Below are 25,211 nucleotides of genomic sequence, written 5' to 3'. Positions count from 1 at the left end.
AAAAGTGAGCCCAAAGAGGAAAGTAGGGCTCAGGGCTGCGGGTCAGGTGCCGCCAGGCCAATCAGTGCGTGTTGATGCGACGAGTCATCCAGTTCCAATGCTGTGCCCCGCGTCCTTCTTCTAGTTCTTTTCTCCTTCTGAATGCCCCTCACCTTCTTTTCCTCCTCAGTTCTCTTTCCACGGCGGTTTGCATTTAGGTCCTTACTTTTATCCAGGCCCATGTCGTCTCGCCAGCAGCCGCCCTGGCGGCAACCTCCAACCAACTCGGAGGTCCAACTTCCGCCGCTGAAGGTGTGGAACTCCTTGACCAAGTCTAAGACGCCCTTTGTTCCAATCGACCCCGCTGGCAAGAAGGTTACTTGGTATGCTTGCGGTCCGACTGTCTACGACGATGCGCACTTGGGCCACGCCCGCAACTATGTTAGCACCGATATCATTCGGCGCATTATGCGCGACTACTTTAAGTTCGATGTCAACTTCGTGATGAACATTACAGATGTGGATGACAAGGTATGAGATTGGGATATTGCCAAAGATTATCTTCCTATGGCACGAACTTCCAAAGCTGACTTGGTTGTCTTTTCTCCTTATCTTAGATCATCCTGCGCGCCAGACAGCAGCACCTGTTCAGCGAGTTCGTGGGCACCAACCCTACCATTACCCCCGAGGTTATCGATACCGTGAAAACCGCCTACGCTGCATACCTGAAGAAGAACCTCTCTCTGTTGGATCCTGCGCTAGCCCCTGCGCAGTACCAAGCTGAGGTGGAGAAGGCCTACGCAACCGTCTTGAGCGGAGGAGCTCTGCAGGGCAACGAGAAAGCTGGCGATGATGAGGCCAAGGTGAAAATGCACATCAAGACTGCGGCCTCAGCTGCGAAGGTGCTGAAGGATGCCGAGGCTGGTGCTAGTAAGGCTGGCGATGCCGCTTTGTTCGCCGAGTCTTTCTACACTGATGCGCAGGATGTCTTGCTCCCCTACCTGGATGCACTTAAGGGGGCATCAATTGATGCCAATGACCACGGAATCTTCACCAAGCTCACCAAAAAGTACGAGGAGCGCTTCTTGACCGACATGCGCGATTTGAACGTCCTCGACCCCGACGCACTGACCCGTGTTACCGAGTACGGCGCTGAGATTGCCGGTTTTGTGGAGCGAATTGTGAAGAACAACTTTGGATACGCCACGAAGGACGGATCGGTTTACTTCGACATTGATGCCTTCGAAGGTGCCGGACACCCATACGCCCGCCTGGAACCATGGAGCCGATCCGACAACAAGCTGGCCGCTGAGGGCGAAGGTTCTCTGGCAAGCAAGACGACTGAGAAGCGCGGGGCCTCGGATTTCGCTCTCTGGAAGTCATCCAAGCCTGGTGAGCCAAGCTGGGACAGCGCCTGGGGCAAGGGTCGCCCTGGTTGGCACATCGAGTGCTCAGCCATGGCTTCAGCTCGCCTGGGTGAGCAAATGGATATCCACTCCGGTGGTATTGATCTTGCATTTCCTCACCACGATAACGAACTAGCCCAGAGTGAAGCTTACTGGCACGACCCTTGCAAGCATGATCAGTGGGTCAACTACTTCCTGCACATGGGTCATCTCTCCATTGCAGGCTCTAAGATGTCCAAGTCTCTTAAGAACTTTACCACCATCCGCGAAGCTCTGGACCGGAAAGACTGGGACCCGCGTAGCTTGCGTATCGTCTTCCTCCTTGGTGGCTGGAAGGAGGGCGTTGAGATTACAGATGAGCTTGTTAGCTCTAGTGCCTCCTGGGAGGACAAGGTCAACAACTTCTTCCTGAAGGTCAAGGACCCTGCGGCCTTCCAAGGAGATAACACCGACAACACCCTCGGCTCTGATCTCCAAGCCGCCAAGGATGCCGTGCACAGGCATCTGTGTGACTCATTCAATACTGTAGGCGCCATGCAAACCATCTCCGAATTCATCACCAAATACAACAGCGCGGACAAGGCTACTTTGAACCCGAAGGACGTCCAAGACGCCGCTCGATGGGTTACTTCCATCGTCAACATCTTCGGTCTCAATGGAACAGCTGCTGCCGATAGCACCGAGATTGGATGGTCAGGCATCGATGTTCCCGAGGAGGCCAAGCCGTTCCTCTTCCCACTTTCTACCATTCGTGATACTGTTCGCCTGGCGGCTCGCTCCAAGGAGGGAATCTCGTCTAGCCAAATTGCCGATGCAGTCAAGATCGAGGCTCCCACGGAGGCCTCTGAGACAGCTAAGCCTTACGCAGAGGTTCTTTCCAACTTCCGGAACAAGGTTTCCTCGCTGCAATCCTCTGATTCCGCTGGAAAGCAGGTGCTAGCCCTCTGCGATCGCGTCCGTGATATTGATCTTTTCGATCTGGGTGTTTATCTCGAGGACCGCGATAACCTCCCGGCCCTCGTCCGTCCTGTCACCCGCGAGATGATCCAGGCTCGGGAAGAGAAGGAGGCCCGCGCTCGCCAAAAGCAGCTAGAGAAGCAAAAGCGCGATCAGGATGCTCTCAAGCAGCTCGAGAAGGGCAAGCTGAGCCACCTTGAGATGTTCCGCACCAACGAGTATAGCGCTTGGGATGACGAGGGTCTTCCCACCCATGACACTGCAGGCGAGGAAATCACGAAGAGTCGCACGAAGAAGCTCCGCAAGGACTGGGAGCGACAGAAGAAGGCGCACGAGGCGTGGAATGGCGCCCAAGCCAAATAAACAAAAGCATTTTGTTGTATTCAATATACCGATGGGGATTTACGCTGTGGGGTGAGGATTTTGGGGCGATATCCATGTCGCGATTTGCATTTGTTGGGCGTTTTGGTATACCTATCTTAGTAGATATTTTTCGCAAAGCAGATCATTTTTCATTTTTCATTTTTGCCTTTTAGCCTAATCTCACCTTGGGAGGTTGTATAATCGGATCCGCACATATTCCTTCGATAGGAATCCCCAGGTCACACGCAGCAATACGTGTCTCCCCACCCCCGCTGTGGGCTGAATATGGGGACCGGCAGGAGGGACACCCCATAGGGTAAACTGGTGTCCACTTGTTCAACCCCGACCCTTGAATCGGCGGTTAGTAGTACCTCGTTGGGTAGCTTCTCCCCACTGGGTCGTACGGAGGTGGGATGTTCGGCGCAGAGAGCCCCGAGGCCCTTTTATTAGACCTCTCCGTCCATCTTGTGTTTATTTACCGCGACGGAATCAAATACCTCAAACCTAAAAGCCTCGATTCCTTGATTTCTCTTATTCGGATTGGAAAGGTTAGCCTACTTTATTCACAAGATGGCTACTACGACCGCACTAGACTATCTTCGCTCACGCACTGTCGTGGACTGCGACACAGCGGATATTGAGGGTATGTAGTGACATTGACTATTCGAACAACGCATGACTATACGCAGCCACTTACCGTAGTTAGTCGCTAAATCACTGGGTCCTTTCCAACACTCTACCTCGAACCAGGTAAGCCTGACCTTTCCAACCAACAAGCGAAGGAAGAGTTACATCAGAGGCCGTAGCATCCATACTAATATAATTTCCAGGCCATCATCCTCGGGGAACTATTGAAACCATCTTCTGCAGAGATTGTTGCCTCCGCCAAGGCGGATGCGAAGGTCCTCCATCCCAAGTACTCTTCCATCAGCGTCGAGGAACTGGCTGTTGAAATTGGTGTATGTTGATAAAGAAAATGACTTGAATTGAAAGTATACTCACATCACTTTCTAGATTGTTCGCCTAGCTGTGAGAATGTCGAGTCACATCCAGGGAACCGTCCTCGTGCAGACAAACCCCTATCACTCGTACTCACAAGAGAAGACGGTTGTGAACGCTCTTCGTATGTTCGAGCATCTCTCTCTAATTATCTAGCCTTTCATATCTTTGTGGTTCTTACATGATAACCTCTCAGGACTTGTCCAGCTGTTCCAGCACGTCCAGCCAGGATTTGACATTACTCGCATCGCTATCAAAATCCCCAGTACCTGGGAGGGAATGATGGCCTGCCACACACTTGAACTTGCGGGTGTAAGAACTCTTGGTACCATGCTATTTACCATGTCCCAGGCCGTGCTCGCAGCTGAGGTGGGATGCACTTATATCTCGCCCTATGTGAACGAACTCAGGGCCCATATCCAAGAAGGGTGAGTCCCATAAATCTTCGAACTTTAGTCACAGTGCTACGTCCGACCTTTATATTGATGACATCGGATGTTTTGCAGTTTTGTGGACCATGCAAAGCTGCTTCCTCTCTGTCGGGCAATTCAGGAGTACTACAAGTCGATCAACGCTAAGACTCAGGTTTTGGGAGCTAGCCTTACCTCCACCGAAGAAATTTTCTCCCTTGCTGGTATTGATCGCCTAACTATTTCTCCACCTTTGCTTGAGCAGCTCAGCACTCAACCCAAGCCTGCGAATGCCCCGTCGCTATTTGATGTTGCTCCGACTGTGCCGCTCCCGGCCCCAGGAACTTCGTATTTGAATGACTCTGGGAAGTTCCAGATCACTTTTGCTCTTGACCTTAATGGTGCCAGTAATGTCAAATTGATAGAGGTATGACTACAAGAAATCCCTGTCGTGGGTCAGAATTGTTAACATGTAGTACTAGGCTGTCAATGCCTTCTGTGGCTTCCAGGACAAGCTGGTGCAGCTCATGTCATGACGTCCGCCAGTGCCAGCCACTTGAGGTTGCTCGATGACATATTCGGAATACAATAAATTAGATTATCTGGATTTTTCTCTTCCTAAAATATGAGACAGGTTCAATATGAAGTAAATACTGATAGTAAATCACACTCTCTTTGGTGTTGAAATTGTATAGATTGTGTCCACGTGACCGCCCGACGTCATTCACATCGGACCCGCGGATTTCTCCAACTTTTCTCTCCTCATCCAATTGTCATGTTTTGACATTGACAATTATAGCATCCCTTTGTTTTTTTCGGCTCTTATATCTCTCGCATCGCGCTGCACGTCCGGTGCCCATTGTTTACGGAATCTGTGATTCGAGCGACAGTCGATCATATCATTCTCCGTCGGCAGCATGCTCCCCCCCACAGGCAGTCAATTTGAACATCGAGGCCTTGAGTGGCATCTGCGGGTATGGTTTGCCCCCATTATCGCATCTTTCGTGATTTGTTTCTCTGCAATCAGATTCCTGGCTCTGTGTGACGCTTGGATTCCAGAGCTGCACAACGCCTCATGCAGCTATCTCTTAATTCTCCGACCCAGCGAATCAGAAATCAGAAATCAAGAATCACGATGATCTTGCTCAACGGCCACCAGCTAATATATATTCCAGATCTATCTCCCTTGCCTGCTGGGTAGTCGTGTTCTCGCCACAGATCATTGAAAATTTCCAACGCGGATCCGCTGATGGCCTATCACTCTTATTTCTCATCGTGTGGTTGGCCGGCGATGTCTTCAACATCCTAGGTGCCGTCATGCAAGGCGTACTGCCAACCATGATCATATTGGCATTTTACTATACCTTGGCGGACATTGTCCTTCTAGGCCAATGTTTCTATTATAGAGGTTTCACACTCAAGGATGAGCTTTCTCCATCGCCAACGCCAACGCCATCTCCCGAGTCAGAACCAGTCGCCACTGGCGCATTGGACGACCAAGAAAATGGAAATCGCGCCGCTCCAGCACCAACCGAGCAGACATCCCTTCTACCAAAGTCCAACGGCCATGTGCAAATCCAAGATCCCGCTCAAAATCAGCAACGACGTAACTCGTCAACCTCTGCACAAGGAAGACGCCATTCCGCAACTTCGTTCCGTGATATCTTGCATACTCACGTAGACGGCACACACCTCTCGCCTGCAACTCCGTTCATCGATTCGAATGATTCGAGCGCTGCGAGGAAAAGACGCCGTCGCCGTCAAATCTCCTCCCTCAAATCGTTCCTTTTTAACGTCACGGCCATCGTCATGGTCTGTGTGGCTGGAACTGTGGGATGGTATGTAAGCCCCGGCTCGAAATCCTCGAGCTCCGAGCCCGAACCCCTCACCATGGACCCGCTCGGCCAGTTCTTCGGATACCTGTGTGCCGTCTTCTATTTGGGGTCACGCCTGCCTCAGCTCTTGCTGAATTTTCGTCGGAAGTCTACGGACGGCGTGTCGCTTCTCTTCTTTTTGTTCGCTTGTATCGGAAACTTGACATATGTACTTTCCATCCTGGCATACTCGCCTGTTTGTCGGGGTGCGTCATCTCTTTCCGATGGGCTGGATGTCTCTGCTCATCGTCACCGGGCGCACTGTCGTCCCGGCGAGACTGCTGCGCTTTATGGACGCTATGTGTTGGTCAATCTATCCTGGCTCGTTGGAAGTGCGGGCACACTTTTGCTAGACATGGCGATCTTCACACAGTTTTTCTTGTATCGAAACGGGAAAACCCCTGACGAGGATGATGTGGAAAATGAGTAAATACTGGAATGAATTCCAAGCTTGAAGAGGAAGAAGAAGATGACGAGAGAGAAAAAGATCTATATCTACGATATTGCACAATAGTTTCATGTTGATGCGAGAAATTTCTATGACTTTTAGTTTGTTTATATACACTGGTACTTTTTCCTTGAACTAGTCATCCCTCCAGGTCAGACAGGAAGGAGACAACCGCGGTAGCAAAGCACTTAGAATCGTCCTGTTGATCCACCAGATCAGGACCAACCTGCTCCAGGAACACGGCAAGCTTGGACTCCTTCCATCCCATAGTGGGCGCAGCATCCTTGCACATCTTGGTCAAGCCAAAGGCATCCATCTCATAGTGACCCTGAACAGACAGCACACGTCCGGGGTTATAAAGGCCTTGAATAGGGCAGATAGGGGTACTTCCAACATTAATCCATGGAGCAGGCAGGGAAACGGGCGGGGTATCGCTCAGCGACACAGGAGCCCCCTTCTCAACAGCCATGACCCGATCACCATGGAACATCTGGATGCGCATCTGGCTTTGCGGAAGATGAGCGAAAGCCGAAGGGAACGACCGAATAAATTCCTTATTAAGATCAACTTTGTAAATTCCAACTTCTCTTCCCAGAGGGCACTTCTCGACGTAGACGTCGCGGACCTTGTCCTCGGGATCGCGAACAAGCGCGTGCGAGATGAGCTGGTGGCCGAAGCAAGTTCCCAAGATGCGAACCTCGGAGTGCTCGTCGTAAACGGTTCTGATAAACTTCTGCAGCACTTGCATCCAGGGTGAGTGTGGCATTTCGTACACGCCTGGGTTGCCGCCGGTGATCATGATGGCGTCGATAGGGTTCAGAACGGGATATCCGTCTTGGGGGGTTGGAGCCGCGCATAAGGTGGAATTCGGGGAAGTGGCCTCCGCGAATATCATAGGGTGTGACAGTTATATTAATGGGGTCGATTATGTTTGGGTTGGTTTCGTTCAGGTGTGCTGCTGTCTCGCGGAGGATACTGCGGAAGTGTGCGCTGCAGAGGCCGCGGGCTTCGTAGAGACCGCGGGCTGGGATGTCAACATCCAGCACCGCGATGTGAATGTTGCGAACCATGTTGAGATTTTGATTTGAGAAGGAGGAGCTGTGGTTTGGATTGGTGTTCAAGTTGTGGAAGTTTTGTTTATGGAAGATGTGGTGGGAATAATGGGATATCGTGGGCAAGATGAGCGAAGAAACCGGGGAAATTATACGGATTGTGGACTGGAACGTGACCGCGGATTGGTTTAGGTAAAAGAATCAATGCCATAGAGTATATTTGAAATCCGTGAATAATAAAAATGGAAGGTTTGTACACGATCTTGGCACGAATACTCCAAGTAACCCCAACGCATCGGAAGCATTAGGTAAAAGTTAGGGTTGCCCGGCCGCGAGCTTAATTTTCGCCCCGCTCTTACGTGCACTTTTGGTTCGCTGACGCCCCTTGGAAGGTGAAAATCTCGATGCAGATCAACTCCAACTGCCTCTGACAATGACGGTGGGAAATCGTGGTCAGCCTATAGCTGAAGGGCCTGAGCGGGCTAGTGTCAGATGCCGGCAGCTCCCATCTGTGTACTCCGTACGGAGTAAGGATCTTTTCCTGTCCCCGAGATCCCGTACGGAGTAAGTTCAAAAATGTCTGATCTGCCCCGGGTATAAACTTCGTCCACCGAGAACCAAATTGGTCTAGCCCTGACCGCTTTGGGGATTGTCCCCGGGGTCAGCAGGAGTTGACTGTGGTGAATTTCGTGAGGGCCGCTGGAAAAAGTCTTTCAGCCACCCTCCAGATATTATTTGGTTCGAAATCGTCCTAAGCGATTGTCTAAAGTTTGAAATGAACTTAAATATAGTGTACAACACATTCCATTTGTCTCCCTCAACCACATTGGACTGGTTGGTACTAGTACTAGCAGAGGCGCGATCTTCGGTAGATCCACAGAGGGGCAGGGCAGGAAACACTGACATATCAGAGGTTTGGGTTTGAGTACAGCATAAAAAGCCATTGTACAGTGGCGTTGCAAAAGTTTGAAACCCCATATTGCATACCATTAGAAGGCGGAGACAAGAACAGTTAACATGGGGTTTCAAACTTTTGCAACGCCACTGTAACTACGAAGGAAGGGGCGGCAACGCAAAATCATCAATTACACCACTATGACCATAAACCCTAAAAGAAATATCAGACGAAAAAGCAAACTCCATCAGCTAAATGCGACTAAAACGTGAACAGGCCAGCGGGAGCAAATTAGTAAAAGCAATATTTTCAGCGATAACTTTAGCTCTCATGCACCTCCATCTTTTTGGTCCCAACCTCAGACCAGTTGGTGCTAAGCGACGTTCCCTGGCTTTCAACATAACTTTTCATCATTGCACGACGAGTGTCAGGATCCGCGCCAGCGTAGAGCTTCTTGAAGAACCCATCTACTGCATCGCCGCCGAAGTCCGAATCCACAGACTCTGCGTCAGACTCGTCTCCTGCAGCGTCGTCCTTCTTCTCCTTCTGCTTACCCTTAGATTTGCTGGATGTCAGAGAGGAAGCAACTTTGTCCCAATCTTTCGCTCCATGGCGAGAGGAGGTCGGGTAGGCGGGACCAGATGGGGTTGGCGCTGAGGGGGCAGCGGGTCGATCTGTGAGTACAGTCGTTTCGGTGGCAGAAGACTCTAGGGCGTGCCACTTTTGGCCTGCTGTTTGTTTTTGAAGAACCAGCTCGATCTTGGTACCCATTACTGAGACCTTGGAAGTGGAGGGGTCGATTGGTGCAAAGAGTGGGTCGAGGGTGAAGTCGTAGTCGGAGCCAGAGGGGAGGGGGAATTGTAAAGAAACCTGGATAACAACGTTAGTGTCTGCTTTTGAAGAGAAGGGTATCGTATCTGAGCAGTTATCACTTACTGACTCATCCTTCAAGTCAACTTGGACCTTATCCTTTTGGATGCCCTTAATGTAGAGCGTCACGACAACAGAGTCGCCAGATTGATACCACTCATGGCGCACATTCTCAGGAACAGCAGGCGATGGCTTCTTTTCCTCAGCTCCTTGGGTACTTTCATCCTGGGCCGAGGTGGCAGCAGCACTTGAAGAGGGTTGAGTATCTCGTTTCTTGGACTCATTCGCAACCGGCGCATTCTTTCCGGCCTTCATGCTTTCCAACTCGGCCTTGATTTCCTTCTCTGTTGGAATCCTGGTATCACTGGGGAATTCGACGACCGTAACAGCCGTCTCATTCGGGTTCTCAAGCGCTTTAAGCTTGCGGGCAACCTGCATCTGCCAAATTTGCAGCTCAGCGGCATCTTTCTTGTTTTTTCCCGATCCCGCCATGGCAGCCTGTACACTTGCCCTTTTATCTTCCGGCGCATCTTCAGTCCGAGTCTTTGATTCAATGAGATCAAACAAGAACTTCGCGTCGTGGTATCGGCCAAGCTGGAACAGCGACACTCCGCGGCGCATCTGAGCTGCGAGAATTAACTCACGCTTTCCGCGCTCGCGAGCAAGTGCCAGGGCAATTTCTGCATCTCGGAGCGAAGCAAGGGAGTTCGGGCCGCCGTCTGCGGGCTTCACGCGAGAGTGTGCGGTTGAGCGTTGGACATAATAATTGACTGCGCGGGGTAGCTCGGCGAGGGCGCGAGTGTAATGTTGGATGGCGAGGAGGGCGTTGGAGTCCTTGAGGGCCTGGTCGCCCTGTGCTGCAGCATTCATGATTATAGTCGTTTTCGAGGACTCTAAAAACTTGGAGGAGAGGGGTGGGAGACGAAGGCAGAGGAGTGAAGGAGTGGCGGAGTGGGAGTCAATCAAGAAAGAAAGCGCCAGAAACCCAAGTGAGGCTCCGCACGGTTGGTCCAAGCTCCCTCAGTGGGTCTCCTACTCTCTTACCACAACTATCTACAATGAAGTATTTGAATGCCTATGAGATGTTGGTATGTATTAAAATAGGTATGTTAAAGGCTCGGTGATACATTAGATCGCTAAATGAGATTTTTACTTCAGCGCAGCATTGCCGAACTTGCGGCTGTACAGGCCAAGGGCGCGGATGGGCCAGTAGAACTTGTAGTTCGGGTAAGAGATCATACTACAAATAAAGTCAGTGAGTATTTCTGGAAATGAAATGAGAAGAGAAAAAGAAAACTCACCAAGATTGGTTGAACACCCCCTCAATGGACTCTTGGAGCCACTCGCCATTAGCCTGTTGGCGAGACATAAGTAGCTTCATGGCCTTCTCAAGCGGCTCCTTGTGGGGATATTCGGCCTCCATCAATGCCAAGCAAGCCCAAGCAGTTTGAGTTACTTGAGACATCTCATGCTGGACGTAGACATGCTTCTCACTACTGAGGTATGACTCTCCCCAGCCGCCATCGGCCTGCTGCTTGGAAATCAGGAACTCGCAACCACGGTGCGAGTTATCGCTCGTCTCATATGTTTCGCCGATACTGGCGAGACTCTCCAAAGCAAACATGGCGGCGTAGGTGAAGCAGATTCCCCAAGAGCCATACCAACTGCCGTCATCACGCTGCATGCGCTTAATGCACGCGACGGCCTTTTCCTTTGCCGCACGGATTTCATCGGCACGGTAGTCGGGGTAGAACTTGCTGAAGAGAGACAGTGCGGTCACGGATGCGGTGGTACACTCGGGGTGATCGTAGCTGATCATAATACCACCAAATACCTCGGCGGCATTGAGATACTCAAGCTTGGGAGAGGCGCGGGTGCTTTCGTATTCGGAGAAACCTCCGCTTGGGTTCTGCAGCAGAAGAAGGCAATTCACACTATCCTTCAACCGATCCAGAGAGATCAATTGTGGGAAGCCATGCAACTCCTGGAGTTGAAGGGTAGATCGCAGACCCTCAGCGGTACAATCACTGACGGTGTATCCTTGGACCTTGGTGCTGAAAGGCCAAGCGCCCTTACGGTCCTGGCGATAGCACTCATTTTGGCGAGGCACATTCTCGCGTAGTTGGTGATCTTCGATAAACTCGAGCGCTTTGCTAAGCATGGGTCGCCACTTCGGGTCATCTGCGAGGCCAGCAATCACAACTGCCTGTGTCAAAAAGGTTGTATCCCACACCTGGACGCCATTGGTGCCATTGGCCAGCATTCCCTCGTTCTTCATCCACATGTAGTCGTTCAGGCGATATTGGTGTCGACGAACGGTGTGGCTATCGGGGCCATCGTGGATGTAACAGCAAATCATATTGAGAGGGTTGCTGACAGGACCAACGCCTGCGTAGTCGGTGTTCTGGTCTTCCATACAGATCAAGTCCCAAACCCATTCTTCGGAGCGTCTAACGACGGGACCGAATCGCAAGAGGGGGTTGTAGACCCGAACCAAGAGCTCGTTGATGCTGTTCAAGACCCAGGTCTTGGGATAATAGTTATCAGCATCGTGGATCGAATTGCGGTGAGATGCAAAATCAATGGTGTTATAAGGCTGTGTATACAGCTCGTCGCGAAGCTGCTTGGTGAGGTCGTTGAGAGGCATTGACCACTTCTTGGACCAGATATAAGAGAGGGGTAAGAACACCTGGCGGATATGAATCCACCAGCGCCAGGGGGCAATGGGAACCCAGTCAGGAAGCATCCAGATCTCAGGGGGGACCGGGTTCACAGCATCCCACTCCATAACACCAAGAATACTAAGGAAGGCCTTGGCCCAGTGAGGGCCATAGATCGCACCGCCGAATTTGTGCAGGAGACCGCGGGCCTTGATCATACGCGGGTCGTCTTCATTAACACCGAGAATTCGGAGAACCACATAGTTCGTAGATGTTCCGAAAACGGAGCTATGGCCTTCAATGTGTAGACCCCATCCTCCATCCTCGGGATGTTGGCGGGCAAAGAGGTAGCGCTTGATCTCTGTAGCATACTCCGCGGGAATAGGGGTGTTGGTTACATAGTACGCAATAATGATGGACGGAATCATAAACATGGGACCTCCGTATTCGCATGCCCAATTTCCAGCATCGAGCTGCAGATGCGAGAAGAAAGATAGACCATTCTCTGCTGCTTGAAGTGGTGTCTTGGCTTCTGGCAGAATTGGGAGTCCCTAGCAGGAAAAATGTTAAAAAGGGGGATTCAAAATGATCAATTTAAATACGTACAGTAGGAAGACCCAGATGATACTTGTCGGCAACGGTTTGCAACCAGGCACTGTTCTCCTCGTCGGATTCGAGATAGCGCCAAGTTTGGCGACCTTCCTCGTTGACCAGGCGCCAGCGGGAGTAGTCGGTCTTCAGGTCTCCATTCTCATCGGGAGTTAGATGGCCCTGAGCCGAAGTCCTCCAGGGAGCGATATGTGAAGTCATTGCAGCGGAGCCCCGTATCAATCGAAAGTGGAAAGCTCGAAACCTGGGGAGGTGATCAAATGATGGGTGCTGCGGTGTGGATATAAACAGCTCCACCTTGCTGAGTCATCGGTCTCATAGCTGCGGTGTACAACGAAGTCCAGCTGTTGCCTGCATGTGGGATCGTCGGAAAAAGAAACTCCCGTTTTATTTAGTTCTGTTTCGATAGTTACAGACTAGTTTTGTAGTGATACGGTCTTTGGCTTGTTGACTCTTCTCTGCAAGGGTATGGTGGTGGTTGGAATCCGAGCAGGATGACCGCACTGGATCCGAGTTGTATACTTCCCGTAAGCACCTAAACTTAACCAACGAGTAGAGACGAGTGTAATAAACAGAGAATGTAAAGTAAAACCAACAGTAAACAAACAAAAATAGAAAAACCAACAAAAAACAGCAAGCACCACCACCAAATCTCCAAGTTGGCAAGTGCGACTCACAATGCTCGTGATCTCATACTCCAATTGGACATCACTTTCACTCTCACCCTCACTTCTCGAACTTCCAATGGCACTTTCTCCGGCATATCTAAATCTCCACAGTTTGCGGCCTTGAGCCCTCAATGGCCCTCAGACATATTTCCCCGCAAATGGCACTGCCCGACGTGGCTCCAGATTCCTCGGTCCTCGCCCATATCGACATTGCCCTCACAACTCTTATCCAAGAGCTCACATCATCGCCAGCAGAGAGCCAACCTTCCATCACTCTCCGATGCAGAGTCGACCCAGCAAACTGCATCGTCAATCCGGTCAATGGGGCTCTGGAAGCTGTACAGCGAAATGAATCCTACCACACGTATTCGTGGCCGGGAAACACTGCTTATGAATCATGGAAATTCAGTAAGTACTTTCCGTGGAAATACTAGTAAGACACTAATCATTCCATCTCTTGTCTTCTCTAGCGGTAATAATTCGTGTCTTGTCGATGATCGATCAAGCTTTGCGGGAAGGAAGATTGATATCGAAAAGGTAGTACTAAGGGGAAGAGTTTCGATGGAGCATGGTGAAATAGTATATATTCCGAGTCAGGTTTTGTACTGACTTGGATGGAATGCGCCCAGGGATATCTATTACGTTGACCCTGCATACTTCCAGTCCCAGGCTACGGTAAACAGTGTCATTGATGACCTCGCTTATACCATTGGAGTGAACCGGCTGGCTTTGAATGTGGTGAGTTCTGGGGGGACAATTGGGCGATATTCTGGAACCCCGTTGACACCTCATTCAAATTTCTAGGAAGCAGCAGGTAAAGGGCTAGTAGCAGGCTCTTTACGCGTGTTGCGGGAGTCACGGGCCATCTTGAATGCCCAATCTGCTTCTGAGGTCAGTTTCATGTTCTTGCCAGCAGCGGCAGCCTGGATTGACACCATAATCATAGGATAACCTCATCCCGCGGATACAAGATACGGATGAGATTCATGTATCAAGCGCCCGCTGGATACTTGTCATTGAGAAAGAGGTAGGTCACTCGAGAATGATTGCAATCTCCGACAATGGAACTGATATTTTCCTGCTTCCAAATAGGCAGTGTTCCATCGACTGGTTCGGAACAACTACCATACCAGAGCTCTTGCTGGGGAGGGAATTCTGATCACTGTAAGTATTAACCAAATTTCACTCCAATCAGAATGAACCCTGACTGGCTGGGACTAGGGGAAGGGATACCCTGATATCAGCACCCGACGATTCCTCCATCGGATTTTTGAAGCCGAGATCAACCGCACTCGGAGACGACTCCCTTTTTACGCACTGGTTGACGGTGATCCACACGGGCTTACAATCATGTCGACGTACAAATATGGATCATTAGCGCATTTGCACGAGAACGCAGGACTGAGTCTTCCACCACTACAATGGTTGGGTCTCAAAATCGCCGATGCTGCAGATGAAACGCAAAACTCCAGTGGCGAGCTATCCCTCTCCTTGACGGCGCGGGACCGCAAGAAAATAGTTTCTATGCTCCGCCGTAGCCCGATCTGGGCGAGTGATGGTGTCGAGCCGGAATGGTGCGCTGAACTTCAGCGAATGTTGATGCTTAATGTCAAAGTGGAGATCGAGAAGCTCTATGACGATGGTGGTAGTCTTGAGGAGTGGATTGATCGAAAGATGTTTCGACAGAGATGATTTCAGTGATAAACAGGAGTTGAAAAAATTTTCCCTTATTGAGGGGGCATTTGCCACGTTGAAGAATTGAAGATCCGGTGGAATTCTTTATATTTGTGAGGATGCTCAGATACTCACAGAGATCAACGTACGGCGTAGCATACGAAGCAAAGGAAGCAGTAGCGGTTCGACGAAAGTAATAGCTTGAGGAGAATAAGAAGGAAGCTAGAATAGAAGGCTAGATACACAGGTGTATGGCGTGGATGCCTAGAGTGGTGCCGTAGGCATAAGGCATCCACGAATGGTAACAACACCAGTTCGTTACAATATTAGTAGTACTCCAGGGCTAGTATAGAGTATAGAATACTTTGACGAAGCATACATTACAACAGTCAGCATTCCGGCGAGTAGAATATCCATAGGATAGCATAGCAGTATAGAGATAGCGCATCGAAAGCTCTGAATTCAGAATGCTAAATAACATACAAGCTGTACAATCAAGCCCTCGCCGTTCAAGCAATGCATTTAACGAAGAACCAAAAAAAATCAAAGGTTAAGTCTCGACGCCATTTCGTCAACGCGTTATAAAGGGAGTGAATTTCTCATCCTTGGAAAACCAATCACAATCCCAATCCTTTGCGCACTTCATCCCGAACCTTCTGCTCATACTCGGCCCGTCGCTCGCGCCACATTTTAGCCGCCTCCACGTTCGCGGGACTTTCGTCATTAGGCTCGGCGAGCATACTCATGACCGAGATGAGGATCTTCTCCACGCTCTGAATAGGCGACCAGCGCTCCGAGGCATGTTCGTAGTGGTTGGGGTCATCGCCGGGAGGGTGTAGGATGGAAATGCAGACGGTTCCGTTGGGGTAGACTAAAGGTGCAAAAAGATGTGATGTCAGCATCAAAGTCTAAGGGTTGCCGGGTAAAGTCACACAAAAGCGCGCCGAGGAGTCGGGGAATATGTCGTCTCTTCGGGCCCTTGAAAGAAATCTGGTTTCTCGCTCGAGTTGCAGAAACAAAAAGAGCTCTAACCCGGGGATTATGACGTACCGTTCGGATGCCACACTCCACCTCCGACGAACTTCATTGTTGGCGGACTGAGAGGGTAATCCTTGGAAAACTTGAGTTCGGCGGCGAAGACGCCGCCTTCGAAGGGTGTGCCTTCGGGGCCTTGGATCAGGGCTTCCCAGTAGAACATATCATCTTCCGAGACAGGCCCCGCGGTGATTCCCTCGGGTGGGTTGGTGGAGAGGTTCTTGTATTCGTGGAAAAGACGCTTCTGAGCGATCGAGCTGCCCATTTTGACTGATCGAGAGATTGGTTGCGTTGAGGACGAGGGGTTTGGGAGTATGCGAAGAGGTTGAGTTGTGGCACGGCGAGTGTCGGTGGATTTAGGTTGGGGTTGGGGTTCCGCGGGTGGCGAATGGAGAGTTCCGCGCTGCTGCTGGCGGAGGTTACAATCGATTGATTGGTCGACTGGGCAAGAGATCGTAGGCTGGTACGAGTCAGAAGGATAAAGGAAGAATGTGGTGGTAAGGTCAAAGAGAAGACAAAGTGAGGGGAGTCGATAATTATGGGGACGCCGCGGGGTGCCTGGATCGGCGGGGCGATCCCGACTCAATTCCAGCTTAGAGTCTATCGAGGTATCTTACTAGTTATATCTCACCAGCTAGCTATACTATCTACTGTACACAATCACAGAATTCGTGAATCAAAACCAGTCAAAGTCATCACCACCACCACCGCCATCATCTCCATCGCTCCATGGGTCCTCTTCTTGACCCCATACATCCTCCTTCTGCTCACCAGGGGGGGGCTGTAGTCATGGTAGAAATCCGGTTGGTCGGCCGATTGCTGGCTAGCTGCTTCCCCAGGTGGGACAGATTGGGAGCTTTGGTCGCCGGAAAATCCTCTTTGCATCGCCTCATATCCAGCCATGGCCCCAGCCCCTGTTACACCTGCAGCCATTCCATCTCCCATACCACCAGCAGCTCCCGCTCTTCCTAGAGTGCCCGCGGCAGCTTCACCAATAGCTCCAGCTTCACCAGCAGCGGCGCCACCGGCTGCAGCACCACCGACTGCCCCGGCAGCTTCACCAGCAGCAGCTCCACCAGCAGCCTCACCACCCATGCCCGGAATCCAAAGTGGCATAAAACCGAAGCCACCTGCTCCGCTGTGCCTACTGAAGTAATCGAAATCAACACTGACGGCTGTTGCCAGCATCACAGCACGTTGATCAAGGGTCATTCCGGTCGGCGTGCTGCTGCCAGTGGGAGAGGCTTCGGAGCCAACACCTGCTGAGTCCATTCGTAGGGCATAGACACCAGTGTCAGTGAAGAACTCGCGCGCGAAACCGGCAAAGTCGCGGTTAACAGATCCAATCAAGCGGTTTTCAGCGGACCGCAGAGAAAAGTCCCAGGATAAAAAGGGCTCATCAACGTAAGCAAACTGATTGAAATCGCCCTGCCCTTGATTGGAAGTTTGCGCAAGTTGTAACTTTTGTGCTTGGGATAGATCTGACCCTGAGAGAGGAAATTGCTGGGAGCCCATGTCCGTTTCGGGGTTCGGAGATTGGTGGTACGTAAATAAATTATATTTCCGTCGCAGTGGCGCCCATTGTTGTTGGGCTTCACCAATCACACGCATCTCGTCGAGCCCGAGGGGTGAGACACGTGCATTCGATGAGACTTCGGCCTGTACAAGAGAGCCGGGGGTTGTATTTTGGAGAGCGGTTGGAGAGGTATGTATGGCGGTGGTGACATCGAGAGGATCGTAGACTTTGATTCGGGAGTTGATCCAGGAGAATGGGCGATGGAACTGCGACGAGTTAGCTAACGATATCATGGAGGGTAGTTAATCCAGGGCTTCATACTCGGAGGACTTCATTCTCATGGCGGTCGAAGACATGCGTGACGAAGCTTCGATGTGTGCGAAACCACTGACGTGCCATAGCATTGGCCATGCTCTTTTCTTGCTCTGCCATATAACCAATATGATTTCCTTGCGCATCCATAATGACATATTTATTCGCCTGCTCGAAACCACTAGAGGAATGGTCAGGTCAGTTTGGTTTTCTTCGTGACTGAAATCGAATTCTTCTCACATCATAATATTCATCATCTCCAGCTGCCGCTGCACGACAACACCGGAGTTTGTGAGTATTTTTGTGGCCGGATGAGTTTCCTTAAGAACGCCATTTGGATCCTCTGGGATGTGGACGGGGGAGAGAAGGGTGTTTTGCGCAGGGTCGTAGTTGGTGTTGTATGCATCCTGAGGCTGGTTCTCAGGTTGGGGGTCGGCACTTGTCGCGTCGGGGTTTTGAGAGACAGCATCTGCCTGTTTTATCGGTTGGATAGGTGTTGGTCTGACAATGCTGCCCCGGGGACCGCGCTGGGGATTTTTGCCTCGAAGGGTTGACAGCTGGCGCGAGGCGGGGATCCCGCGCAGCGACCGCAGCTGGAGGCGAGTACTCCACATATCGGTGTGGGTTTATTATGCGGTGCTGCCAGCTGTATATTGTGAAATTCTCGGCGAGAGTGGTGGTGGGGGGGGGGGGGGTGAAAGGGAAGAACTCGACCGTCGAAGCAGCAAACGTCGTTCCGTTTTGATGACGAAAGGTTTGGCCGGGGTTAAACCGCTCGGAGATAGCGACGTAGATCACACTAAAGCATACTCGAGTACGATGTTTGATCTCGAACGCCACAATCTAATTTGATTTTATGTCTCTGATTAATGGGCTTTTTTGCAGTCTTATTATCAATCTTCCTATCGGCCATTTTTACTATTCCGGAGTTTACTATATAACAAGCCACCGTAACTTCACGTGCTGCTGGCACTGGATTATAGGACTGAGAAGGTGAGACAAGGCGCAAATAGCGGAAACATTGGTTTCCAGGTAGTCACCAGAGCCAAACTAGACCAGGGATTTGTAACTTTCCGCGCTGGTACAAGTATGGGATGTATTCCACTCCAGCTCCTATTTGGCAATATGCAGCCAACAAATGGCCAAAACCCCCAATAATTTGAACCCAATGCCATGAATATGGCGCAACTATCGACATAAAACAACCAATACTTCAACGCTCACTGTAATTTATCCATTGTATCACAGGAGGCCCTTACGGGCGAGTTCAATCTTGCGGGCTGCCTCGCCAGCCTTGTATCCTCCCTTGGAAACACAGATCGCACTTCCTTCCGCAAGCTCAACTTTTTCTTCGACATCGGGATGCGGGCAAGGGCAGTGGTGTGGGAAGTGCACGCATGCAAGAGTTCCTGGGCAAAGGTAGTTGCTGCATTGGGCTGAAGATAGTAGAATTGTTAGTAAACTGCCACCGGTCAAAGCATTGAAGCTTCAGATTGGAGGAGGCTCGGATGTCTCACATTGTTGCCACATCTTTTGGTATCGAACACTGTCACTGGGTGCATTCTGAGGACCCTGGTTTTGTTGCGCTTGCTGTTGATTGCCTCCAAACATGTTGTCGAAGAAGTTGAACTGGGCCTGGGCAACGGATGCCAGCAGGAAGAAGGCCCAGATTGCCGGGAGCAAATTGCGCAACATTTCGCAAGGCAATTAAATGTGCTAAGAAAAACAAATGGACGAGAGATGTGGTTGACAAACGTCCGTAGCAGTGAGCAAGTGGCCAGTTTCCCCAGCGGCCAATGGATGTCCTTGTCGTTCAGGCCAGCTTGCCCACGGCACGTGACGCCAAGCCTCAACCTCCGAGAAAAGTTTCCCCTTTGGAGCTGCCTACCTCCGCAACACCACGTCAAGATCGCATCGCCATGCTGCAACCAAGATTGTTGGGGCCCTTGCGGGCGCTGGAACGAGCCTTTGTTCCTTCAATTCGCTCCGCCCAGCACAGCTACCAACCGCAATCGCTGATTCCACGCACCCTCTCCGCATCCATCACTTTCCCGAAAACCACGCCTTCAATCTCCCGCACACTCCTTCCCTTTTCGCAGGTCCGATACGCCTCGCACGCTTCTCAAGGAACTGCCAATCGACACTCCCGTGACCCTGCGGGTAAGCGTCTCGGTGCCAAGCGCTCCGGCGGCGAGTACGTGGTCCCCGGGTGCATCATCTTCAAACAACGCGGCTCTAAGTGGTTCCCCGGTGACAACTGCGCGATGGGACGTGACCACACTATCTACGCCACCCAGGCCGGCTACGTTCGCTACTACGCCGATCCCGAGACGCATCCGGATCGCAAATACATTGGAGTCGTCTTCGAGAAGGAGGGCAAACTCCCGCACCCGCGCAACGCGCCCAGCCGGCGCAAGTTGAACCTCGTCGCCATTCCTCGAATCGAGCCCGTCGAGGCCCAGTCTGACCTTGTTGCCTCGATTGATGAGAATGGCACTCAAGTTGGCAGTGTCGCGGCCGTCAACGCCGAATCTGGCCCCCAGCTGCGTCCCGGTTACATGTACCGTGAGGCTAATTGGGTGATTGGTCGTGCTGCGGAGAAGGCCGGCATTGTCGCTATGTCTTATGATCGGGGGAACCGATGGCTTGCCTGGAGGAAGAGACAGGTCCGTGCTGAGCGGGCTGCCCAAATGAAGAGTCTGAAGGGCAAGAAGAAGGCCAGCAAGAAGGCCAACAAATAAGGGTGCATGATTGTTTGAACCATCAAATCTGGGTTTATGTAGCGATATGAGGTTTTCCTCTGGTGTTTCTCTGTATTATAGAAGCTTATTTCACAAGTCATCTCTTCACATGTACTACTTTCTGTCCATATGTTTCAAAATGAAGTCGAGATGATAACTATATTGTTTGATTGTTCTTGTTTCTGGGTGAATCCTCAGCAAGGGGCCCAGCCTAGCTGCTGGATCGGCCATTGTAGCCAACAGCGATGCTCTTCATCCAGATGATAATAGATGGCACGCATTAAGGGAATGCTGAATCCTTCCATCCACCAGACCGATTCTAGCTGTTTCGAGATCACACAAAAATAGCCAAAGATCACAAGTGCTTCGGGCCTTTTTTGACGCAATAGGTTCAGATATCCATCTGAGATTTCATAAAGCCATATAAACACATCAGTAATCTCCACAGCCTGGGTGTCAAAGATAGTTGCAAAGGATTTTGCCAATTCGTCAAGTGCTTCTAGATAGCATCGTAACTCATTTTGGTCCGGCACCGACTCAATAATCTCTTGTCGCAAATTCTCCATGAAGGGCTGATCTTCAGTGGATCGCGCCTCACGGGCTATTTTCCTTCGTCGGCCAAGAACGAACATTGGCGCGAGGGGGCCAGATCTGAGTGTATCAATGATTGAATAAATTATAACTCTGTGACCCCGAATCAGACTAAGCCATTCGAATAAAGAATCATTCGCCACCCAGAAGTCGTCGGAATTCTGTCGCATTGCACACATTATAATGCAGGTAAGTGTTGAAAAGATGTAAATAGCCGGTCCAGTTTCTTCATTGATATGCGGGATGGCAGCGGACACCATTTGCAGAGCCGCATTGTGGTGATGTTCCGCAGTGGCAACATATTCTGCTCGAAGATCGGGCTTTATATGACCCATATGGAGCGCAGCAAGTGCCAGGATGCCACGGAGGACAAACTGAGACTGAGGGGCAAACCCATGTTGTGGGATGGTGACTTGCCAGATTGTCTGCAAAGCAGGATGTCGCGAGATGGTATAACATGTAGAGGTAGAGTAGTGATGTAATAGTTCCATATCGATCATGTCTACAGTTGGCATTGGACTCTCAATGCTAGTTTCGGAGATATCCACACCGCCGCCTGTTGAAGGAACCATGGCGGCACTTGAGCCTTGTGGAGTTGAGGGGTAGAAGCAATCAGCCCCATGCTTCACGCAGTTGTTGCACTGAGGTCTCGCTTCGTCGCACTTTCACGGATTTCATTTAGCCCGAGCCCAAGGATAGATCGAAAAGGAGGAGCTGCCCGCCTACCTTGACTTTGCGCGCTTTGCATGACTGGCAGCCATTTCTGGACTTTCTATGTGTGCGCCGGGGTCCCATTGTTCATTCTGTATATGATATATCAGTGCATCATGACAAAATTATTCTGGGAAATACTTGACAAATTCCAAGATAGAAAGTAGAGAATAGGGTTTTAATCAGTTGGACTCGGGGGTAGCAAAGTCTTGGCATTGCTTACGTGGGCGAGACACCCATGGTAGGCTCCAGTTATAATGCGCCAGGGCTAGTTAACTAAGTATAGCATCCTGGTAATTTAGGCAGAAGCGAGATGCTATGTGCAATGGGGCTTGGTCTACAACTTCGATCCTTTTTTAGAAACTTTATATTGAGCTTACACCTGCCAGTGGGCAGCAGTCAAACTTGAATCCTGGACTAAGCTACCGAGCGATTCAATCTAAAAGGCTTGAACTTTATATATGCCGATGCTCGGGTGCAAGTTAGTACTGTCCCAGTGTTATTCAAACCTGGCATACATTAGTTACCCCTACTACTAGTACTAGTACTAGTTAGTATCCATGTGACTTGTATTCAACTCAACTCTATGAAGCACTACAACTGTAGTTTCCATCTACTAACTAATTTTCATCATACTATAGTATCCATAATATATCCATGAAGTGTCAATTGAGTTGTCCTCGTGCGATTACTACCCAAACATGCCAATTCCTCCATCCACATCAACAACCGCACCATTCATATAGCTACTCTGCTCGGAGAAGAGAAAGAGAACAGCATCGGCAATCTCATCTGCTTTTCCCATCCTTTTCATGCCCACATTTTCCGCCGTACGCTGCATTGCTTCGGCTCCACCCCGGACAGAGACATTCGTCGGGGTATCGGTGTATCCAGGAGCCACTACATTCACACGAATACCTCGGTGACCAACCTCCAAAGCAACGCTCTTTGAGAATCCAATGACCGCATACTTTGCAGCGCAGTATACTGAGAAATTGGCGAAGGGATTGGTACCACAGATAGATGATACATTCACCAGAGACGAACCTGCCTGCATATGCGGCAAGCATGCCCGAGTCATGTTGAAGGTTCCGCGAAGGTTCGTGTTCATCAATTTATCCCAGTATTCGTCCGTTATCGCCTCGACTGGGATAGAGGAAGGATTGATTCCAGCGCAATTGAAAACGCAATCAATTCGTCCGAACTTGTCGAGAACCGCGTTGACAAACTCGCTGCACTTGTCGGCAATGCTGACATCGTAGGCCAAAAGCATAGTACTCTGATCAGATTCTATTGCTGGTCTGCAGAGTCCCAGAGTTTCTTCGAGAGAAAGGGTATTGATATCCCCAAGAGCAAGTTTAGCACCTGCTTGCGCTGCCTTTATGGCAGTAGCTCTGCCGATTCCACTGGCCGCGCCAGTGATAAGTACGACTTTTCCAGTGAAATTTGCCGTGATCGACATGATGTTTTTGATTATAGAGAAGTGTCAGATTGTAGATTAAATGCCTTTAAAATGTAAGGAGGATCGAGAACAACGAAGAGTTTGGAGAATTACAAGCAACGGGGAACTTGCAAGAATAAGAGCGGGGCGGGGTCCCCTCAAGCCCCAAGATGTGCTCCACTTCAAGTTACCCCAACTACACACGACTAGACTGGAGTTGGAGTTGGAGAAACTTCAAACCAATAAATGCGGCGATAGATAACAAGCAGTGGGCATGCAATGGCACGAGTATGTTTTATTTCTTGACAGTTGAACACGCTTATACTTACTCCAAATACATACTCTGGAATTGGAGTTGGAGAAACTTCGAATCAATTAATGAGGCGATAGATAACAAATAGCATGCGACATGCTACTAGTACCTACGTAGGTGGGTAGCTGAATCTATTCTCCTAAACTAGGACGTGTCAGAGCGGATGACCGCCCCCCTTCTGACAATAGGCATGCATGTATCACTAAGGATTATGATGAGGGGTCGGGTTGAGGCACTGTTGGCTGTACTTGTTAGTTGGCGTCATGTTAACTATCGCTGGCTGGAAGTGCTTCATGTGAGATTATGGAAGTGGTAATTTACTACTGGCAACTGATTGGTTGCATTGAATCCCACATCTCTTTTGTTTTTGTATGTAAAGTCAGTCAAATTTGCTGTCACTAGCGAGTATCGGCATATTCAACACATTGACGTGAGGGTATTCAACCTGCCCTCAATCACATACTATTCTCTTTAATCAATCATCTTTCATCTTTATCTTGATTTGGTTTCCTTGATCTTATTCGTCCTTAATGCATTCTAGTCCACACTGTTTCATCTTGTTCCGATAAGAATAGCTAGGAGGTAAAATCGGGAACTTAGATAACGTAATCTACCATGATTCATCAGAAATGCATCAAGTAATGGGAGTGGGCGGGGCTGCATAACCACGCTAGGGGTGAGATGGCGGTATTTAACCCATTTAACAACATAAACTAAAATTATAATTCAATCTATTAAGAATCCTAGCAGCTTTAAGGTTATCTATAATCCCCTCTAAATTTAATAGAGAGTTCGTAAGTAGACTATTCTATTCCGTATTTCGTAGCTCCTGGCCGAATCATTCGCGCCGCCTTCATGAGCTAGCCTTGGCATCGATGTAGGTTCTTGAGATCGTAAACGGAGGTATTAAGGGTTAAAGTGTGGTCCGGTCCCAGCACTTTCACACTTGCAGCTAGAGCCCGCATATATATCTATTCAGCCTTATCCAGATTAGTTATTACATAGTGGAAGTCCAAGGTTGTAGGCGGCGGTTAGGCGGCGTTAAGGGTTAAAGTACTATAAATCGGCCCCAGTGCTTTCTTCTTCCCACTAACCAGCGCCTACATATAACTATATCTGCTTAGTAGTAGCATTAAGTTAAACTTAGTATTAACGCAAGTTTAAAGCACATAAAGCCATACTAGTAAGTTAATTAGGTGTAAGATTATAGATCACATCAATTTTGGTAGTACACTAGTCATGCTGTATAGCCACTGGCAACTAAGCGGGTTAATGTAAAATAACCGAAAATAACCGAATTAATATCTGACGCCGAGTCCAGGTGCTGCTGGTTTACATATATTATCCATTAATTGTGTATTTGTACTAGACAACAGATAGAATTTCGCCACGGCTTGGAATAGTACTGTAGTATTAAGATAGGTGGACACGATCCAGCAACGGCGAGCCTTAATATCAATCAATCTCAAGGTTCACTATAGATATTTTTTTTTCAAGGACGCAGAGTTGGTTGACTATAGGAAAAACCTGCGGAATATTATTCACCTTGAGACTTAAAAATGGGATGAGTGTGGAGGTATATACTATGCAGGAATTAGGTTTTCCCGATGAAGACTATTAGCTTGAGTCGTCCAACGATTTCCAAATTTCTGGCCATTCTTTCACTCCAAGAATTAAGGTGAAAGAG

At 49.8% G+C, this 25,211-nt stretch overlaps 14 protein-coding genes across 14 annotated transcripts; 5 read left to right on the top strand and 9 right to left on the bottom strand.

The window, feature by feature from the left end:
• Window positions 1-141: 141 nt before the first annotated feature.
• N7481_002227 (cysteine--tRNA ligase) lies at window positions 142-2,705 on the top strand (the record flags this gene model as incomplete). Its single annotated transcript, XM_057261446.1, has 2 exons — window positions 142-510; window positions 597-2,705. The coding sequence occupies 2 exons, from the start codon at window positions 142-144 to the stop codon at window positions 2,703-2,705; spliced, it is 2,478 nt and encodes an 825-aa protein (XP_057126378.1).
• Window positions 2,706-3,275: 570 nt separating this feature from the next.
• On the top strand, window positions 3,276-4,650 carry N7481_002226 (uncharacterized protein; the record flags this gene model as incomplete). The annotated part of the gene is made up of 8 exons (XM_057261445.1): window positions 3,276-3,348; window positions 3,412-3,455; window positions 3,536-3,664; window positions 3,720-3,828; window positions 3,901-4,016; window positions 4,056-4,132; window positions 4,211-4,541; window positions 4,597-4,650. The coding sequence occupies 8 exons, from the start codon at window positions 3,276-3,278 to the stop codon at window positions 4,648-4,650; spliced, it is 933 nt and encodes a 310-aa protein (XP_057126377.1).
• Window positions 4,651-5,452: 802 nt separating this feature from the next.
• On the top strand, window positions 5,453-6,418 carry N7481_002225 (PQ-loop repeat-containing protein; the record flags this gene model as incomplete). The annotated part of the gene is made up of 1 exon (XM_057261444.1): window positions 5,453-6,418. One exon carries the CDS (start codon window positions 5,453-5,455, stop codon window positions 6,416-6,418), a length of 966 nt encoding a protein of 321 aa, XP_057126376.1.
• Window positions 6,419-6,575: 157 nt separating this feature from the next.
• N7481_002224 (uncharacterized protein) lies at window positions 6,576-7,506 on the bottom strand (the record flags this gene model as incomplete). Its single annotated transcript, XM_057261443.1, has 2 exons — window positions 6,576-7,177; window positions 7,260-7,506. 2 exons carry the CDS (start codon window positions 7,504-7,506, stop codon window positions 6,576-6,578), a joined length of 849 nt encoding a protein of 282 aa, XP_057126375.1.
• Window positions 7,507-8,704: 1,198 nt separating this feature from the next.
• N7481_002223 (co-chaperone SGT1) lies at window positions 8,705-10,123 on the bottom strand (the record flags this gene model as incomplete). Its single annotated transcript, XM_057261442.1, has 1 exon — window positions 8,705-10,123. One exon carries the CDS (start codon window positions 10,121-10,123, stop codon window positions 8,705-8,707), a length of 1,419 nt encoding a protein of 472 aa, XP_057126374.1.
• A 279-nt stretch (window positions 10,124-10,402) lies between these two features.
• On the bottom strand, window positions 10,403-12,723 carry N7481_002222 (terpene cyclase/mutase family protein; the record flags this gene model as incomplete). Its single annotated transcript, XM_057261441.1, has 3 exons — window positions 10,403-10,493; window positions 10,555-12,464; window positions 12,520-12,723. 3 exons carry the CDS (start codon window positions 12,721-12,723, stop codon window positions 10,403-10,405), a joined length of 2,205 nt encoding a protein of 734 aa, XP_057126373.1.
• A 580-nt stretch (window positions 12,724-13,303) lies between these two features.
• On the top strand, window positions 13,304-14,882 carry N7481_002221 (uncharacterized protein; the record flags this gene model as incomplete). Its single annotated transcript, XM_057261440.1, has 7 exons — window positions 13,304-13,598; window positions 13,661-13,727; window positions 13,820-13,928; window positions 13,995-14,081; window positions 14,137-14,217; window positions 14,283-14,354; window positions 14,412-14,882. Coding segments are annotated over 7 exons (1,182 nt in total), but the record flags the coding sequence as incomplete, so codon positions are not given.
• A 599-nt stretch (window positions 14,883-15,481) lies between these two features.
• N7481_002220 (E2 ubiquitin-conjugating protein UBC7) lies at window positions 15,482-16,164 on the bottom strand (the record flags this gene model as incomplete). Its single annotated transcript, XM_057261439.1, has 2 exons — window positions 15,482-15,735; window positions 15,915-16,164. The coding sequence occupies 2 exons, from the start codon at window positions 16,162-16,164 to the stop codon at window positions 15,482-15,484; spliced, it is 504 nt and encodes a 167-aa protein (XP_057126371.1).
• A 395-nt stretch (window positions 16,165-16,559) lies between these two features.
• N7481_002219 (uncharacterized protein) lies at window positions 16,560-17,708 on the bottom strand (the record flags this gene model as incomplete). The annotated part of the gene is made up of 1 exon (XM_057261438.1): window positions 16,560-17,708. The coding sequence occupies one exon, from the start codon at window positions 17,706-17,708 to the stop codon at window positions 16,560-16,562; it is 1,149 nt and encodes a 382-aa protein (XP_057126370.1).
• Window positions 17,709-17,730: 22 nt separating this feature from the next.
• N7481_002218 (uncharacterized protein) lies at window positions 17,731-18,341 on the bottom strand (the record flags this gene model as incomplete). Its single annotated transcript, XM_057261437.1, has 2 exons — window positions 17,731-17,908; window positions 17,968-18,341. The coding sequence occupies 2 exons, from the start codon at window positions 18,339-18,341 to the stop codon at window positions 17,731-17,733; spliced, it is 552 nt and encodes a 183-aa protein (XP_057126369.1).
• A 628-nt stretch (window positions 18,342-18,969) lies between these two features.
• lcl2 lies at window positions 18,970-19,422 on the bottom strand (the record flags this gene model as incomplete). Its single annotated transcript, XM_057261436.1, has 2 exons — window positions 18,970-19,163; window positions 19,245-19,422. The coding sequence occupies 2 exons, from the start codon at window positions 19,420-19,422 to the stop codon at window positions 18,970-18,972; spliced, it is 372 nt and encodes a 123-aa protein (XP_057126368.1).
• Window positions 19,423-19,523: 101 nt separating this feature from the next.
• N7481_002216 (mitochondrial 54S ribosomal protein bL27m) lies at window positions 19,524-20,468 on the top strand (the record flags this gene model as incomplete). The annotated part of the gene is made up of 1 exon (XM_057261435.1): window positions 19,524-20,468. The coding sequence occupies one exon, from the start codon at window positions 19,524-19,526 to the stop codon at window positions 20,466-20,468; it is 945 nt and encodes a 314-aa protein (XP_057126367.1).
• A 194-nt stretch (window positions 20,469-20,662) lies between these two features.
• On the bottom strand, window positions 20,663-21,854 carry N7481_002215 (Zn(II)2Cys6 transcription factor; the record flags this gene model as incomplete). Its single annotated transcript, XM_057261434.1, has 2 exons — window positions 20,663-21,721; window positions 21,786-21,854. The coding sequence occupies 2 exons, from the start codon at window positions 21,852-21,854 to the stop codon at window positions 20,663-20,665; spliced, it is 1,128 nt and encodes a 375-aa protein (XP_057126366.1).
• Window positions 21,855-22,461: 607 nt separating this feature from the next.
• On the bottom strand, window positions 22,462-23,232 carry N7481_002214 (SDR family NAD(P)-dependent oxidoreductase; the record flags this gene model as incomplete). Its single annotated transcript, XM_057261433.1, has 1 exon — window positions 22,462-23,232. The coding sequence occupies one exon, from the start codon at window positions 23,230-23,232 to the stop codon at window positions 22,462-22,464; it is 771 nt and encodes a 256-aa protein (XP_057126365.1).
• Between the last annotated feature and the right edge of the window lie 1,979 nt (window positions 23,233-25,211).

The sequence above is a fragment of the Penicillium waksmanii genome (genome assembly GCF_028829765.1).
Source record: "Penicillium waksmanii strain IBT 27052 chromosome Unknown utg000002l:1.0-3326099.0:1.0-3328782.0, whole genome shotgun sequence".
Taxonomy (NCBI): domain Eukaryota; kingdom Fungi; phylum Ascomycota; class Eurotiomycetes; order Eurotiales; family Aspergillaceae; genus Penicillium; species Penicillium waksmanii.
Note: the sequence above shows the minus strand (reverse complement) of the source record. Positions and strands in the feature narration are given on the sequence as shown.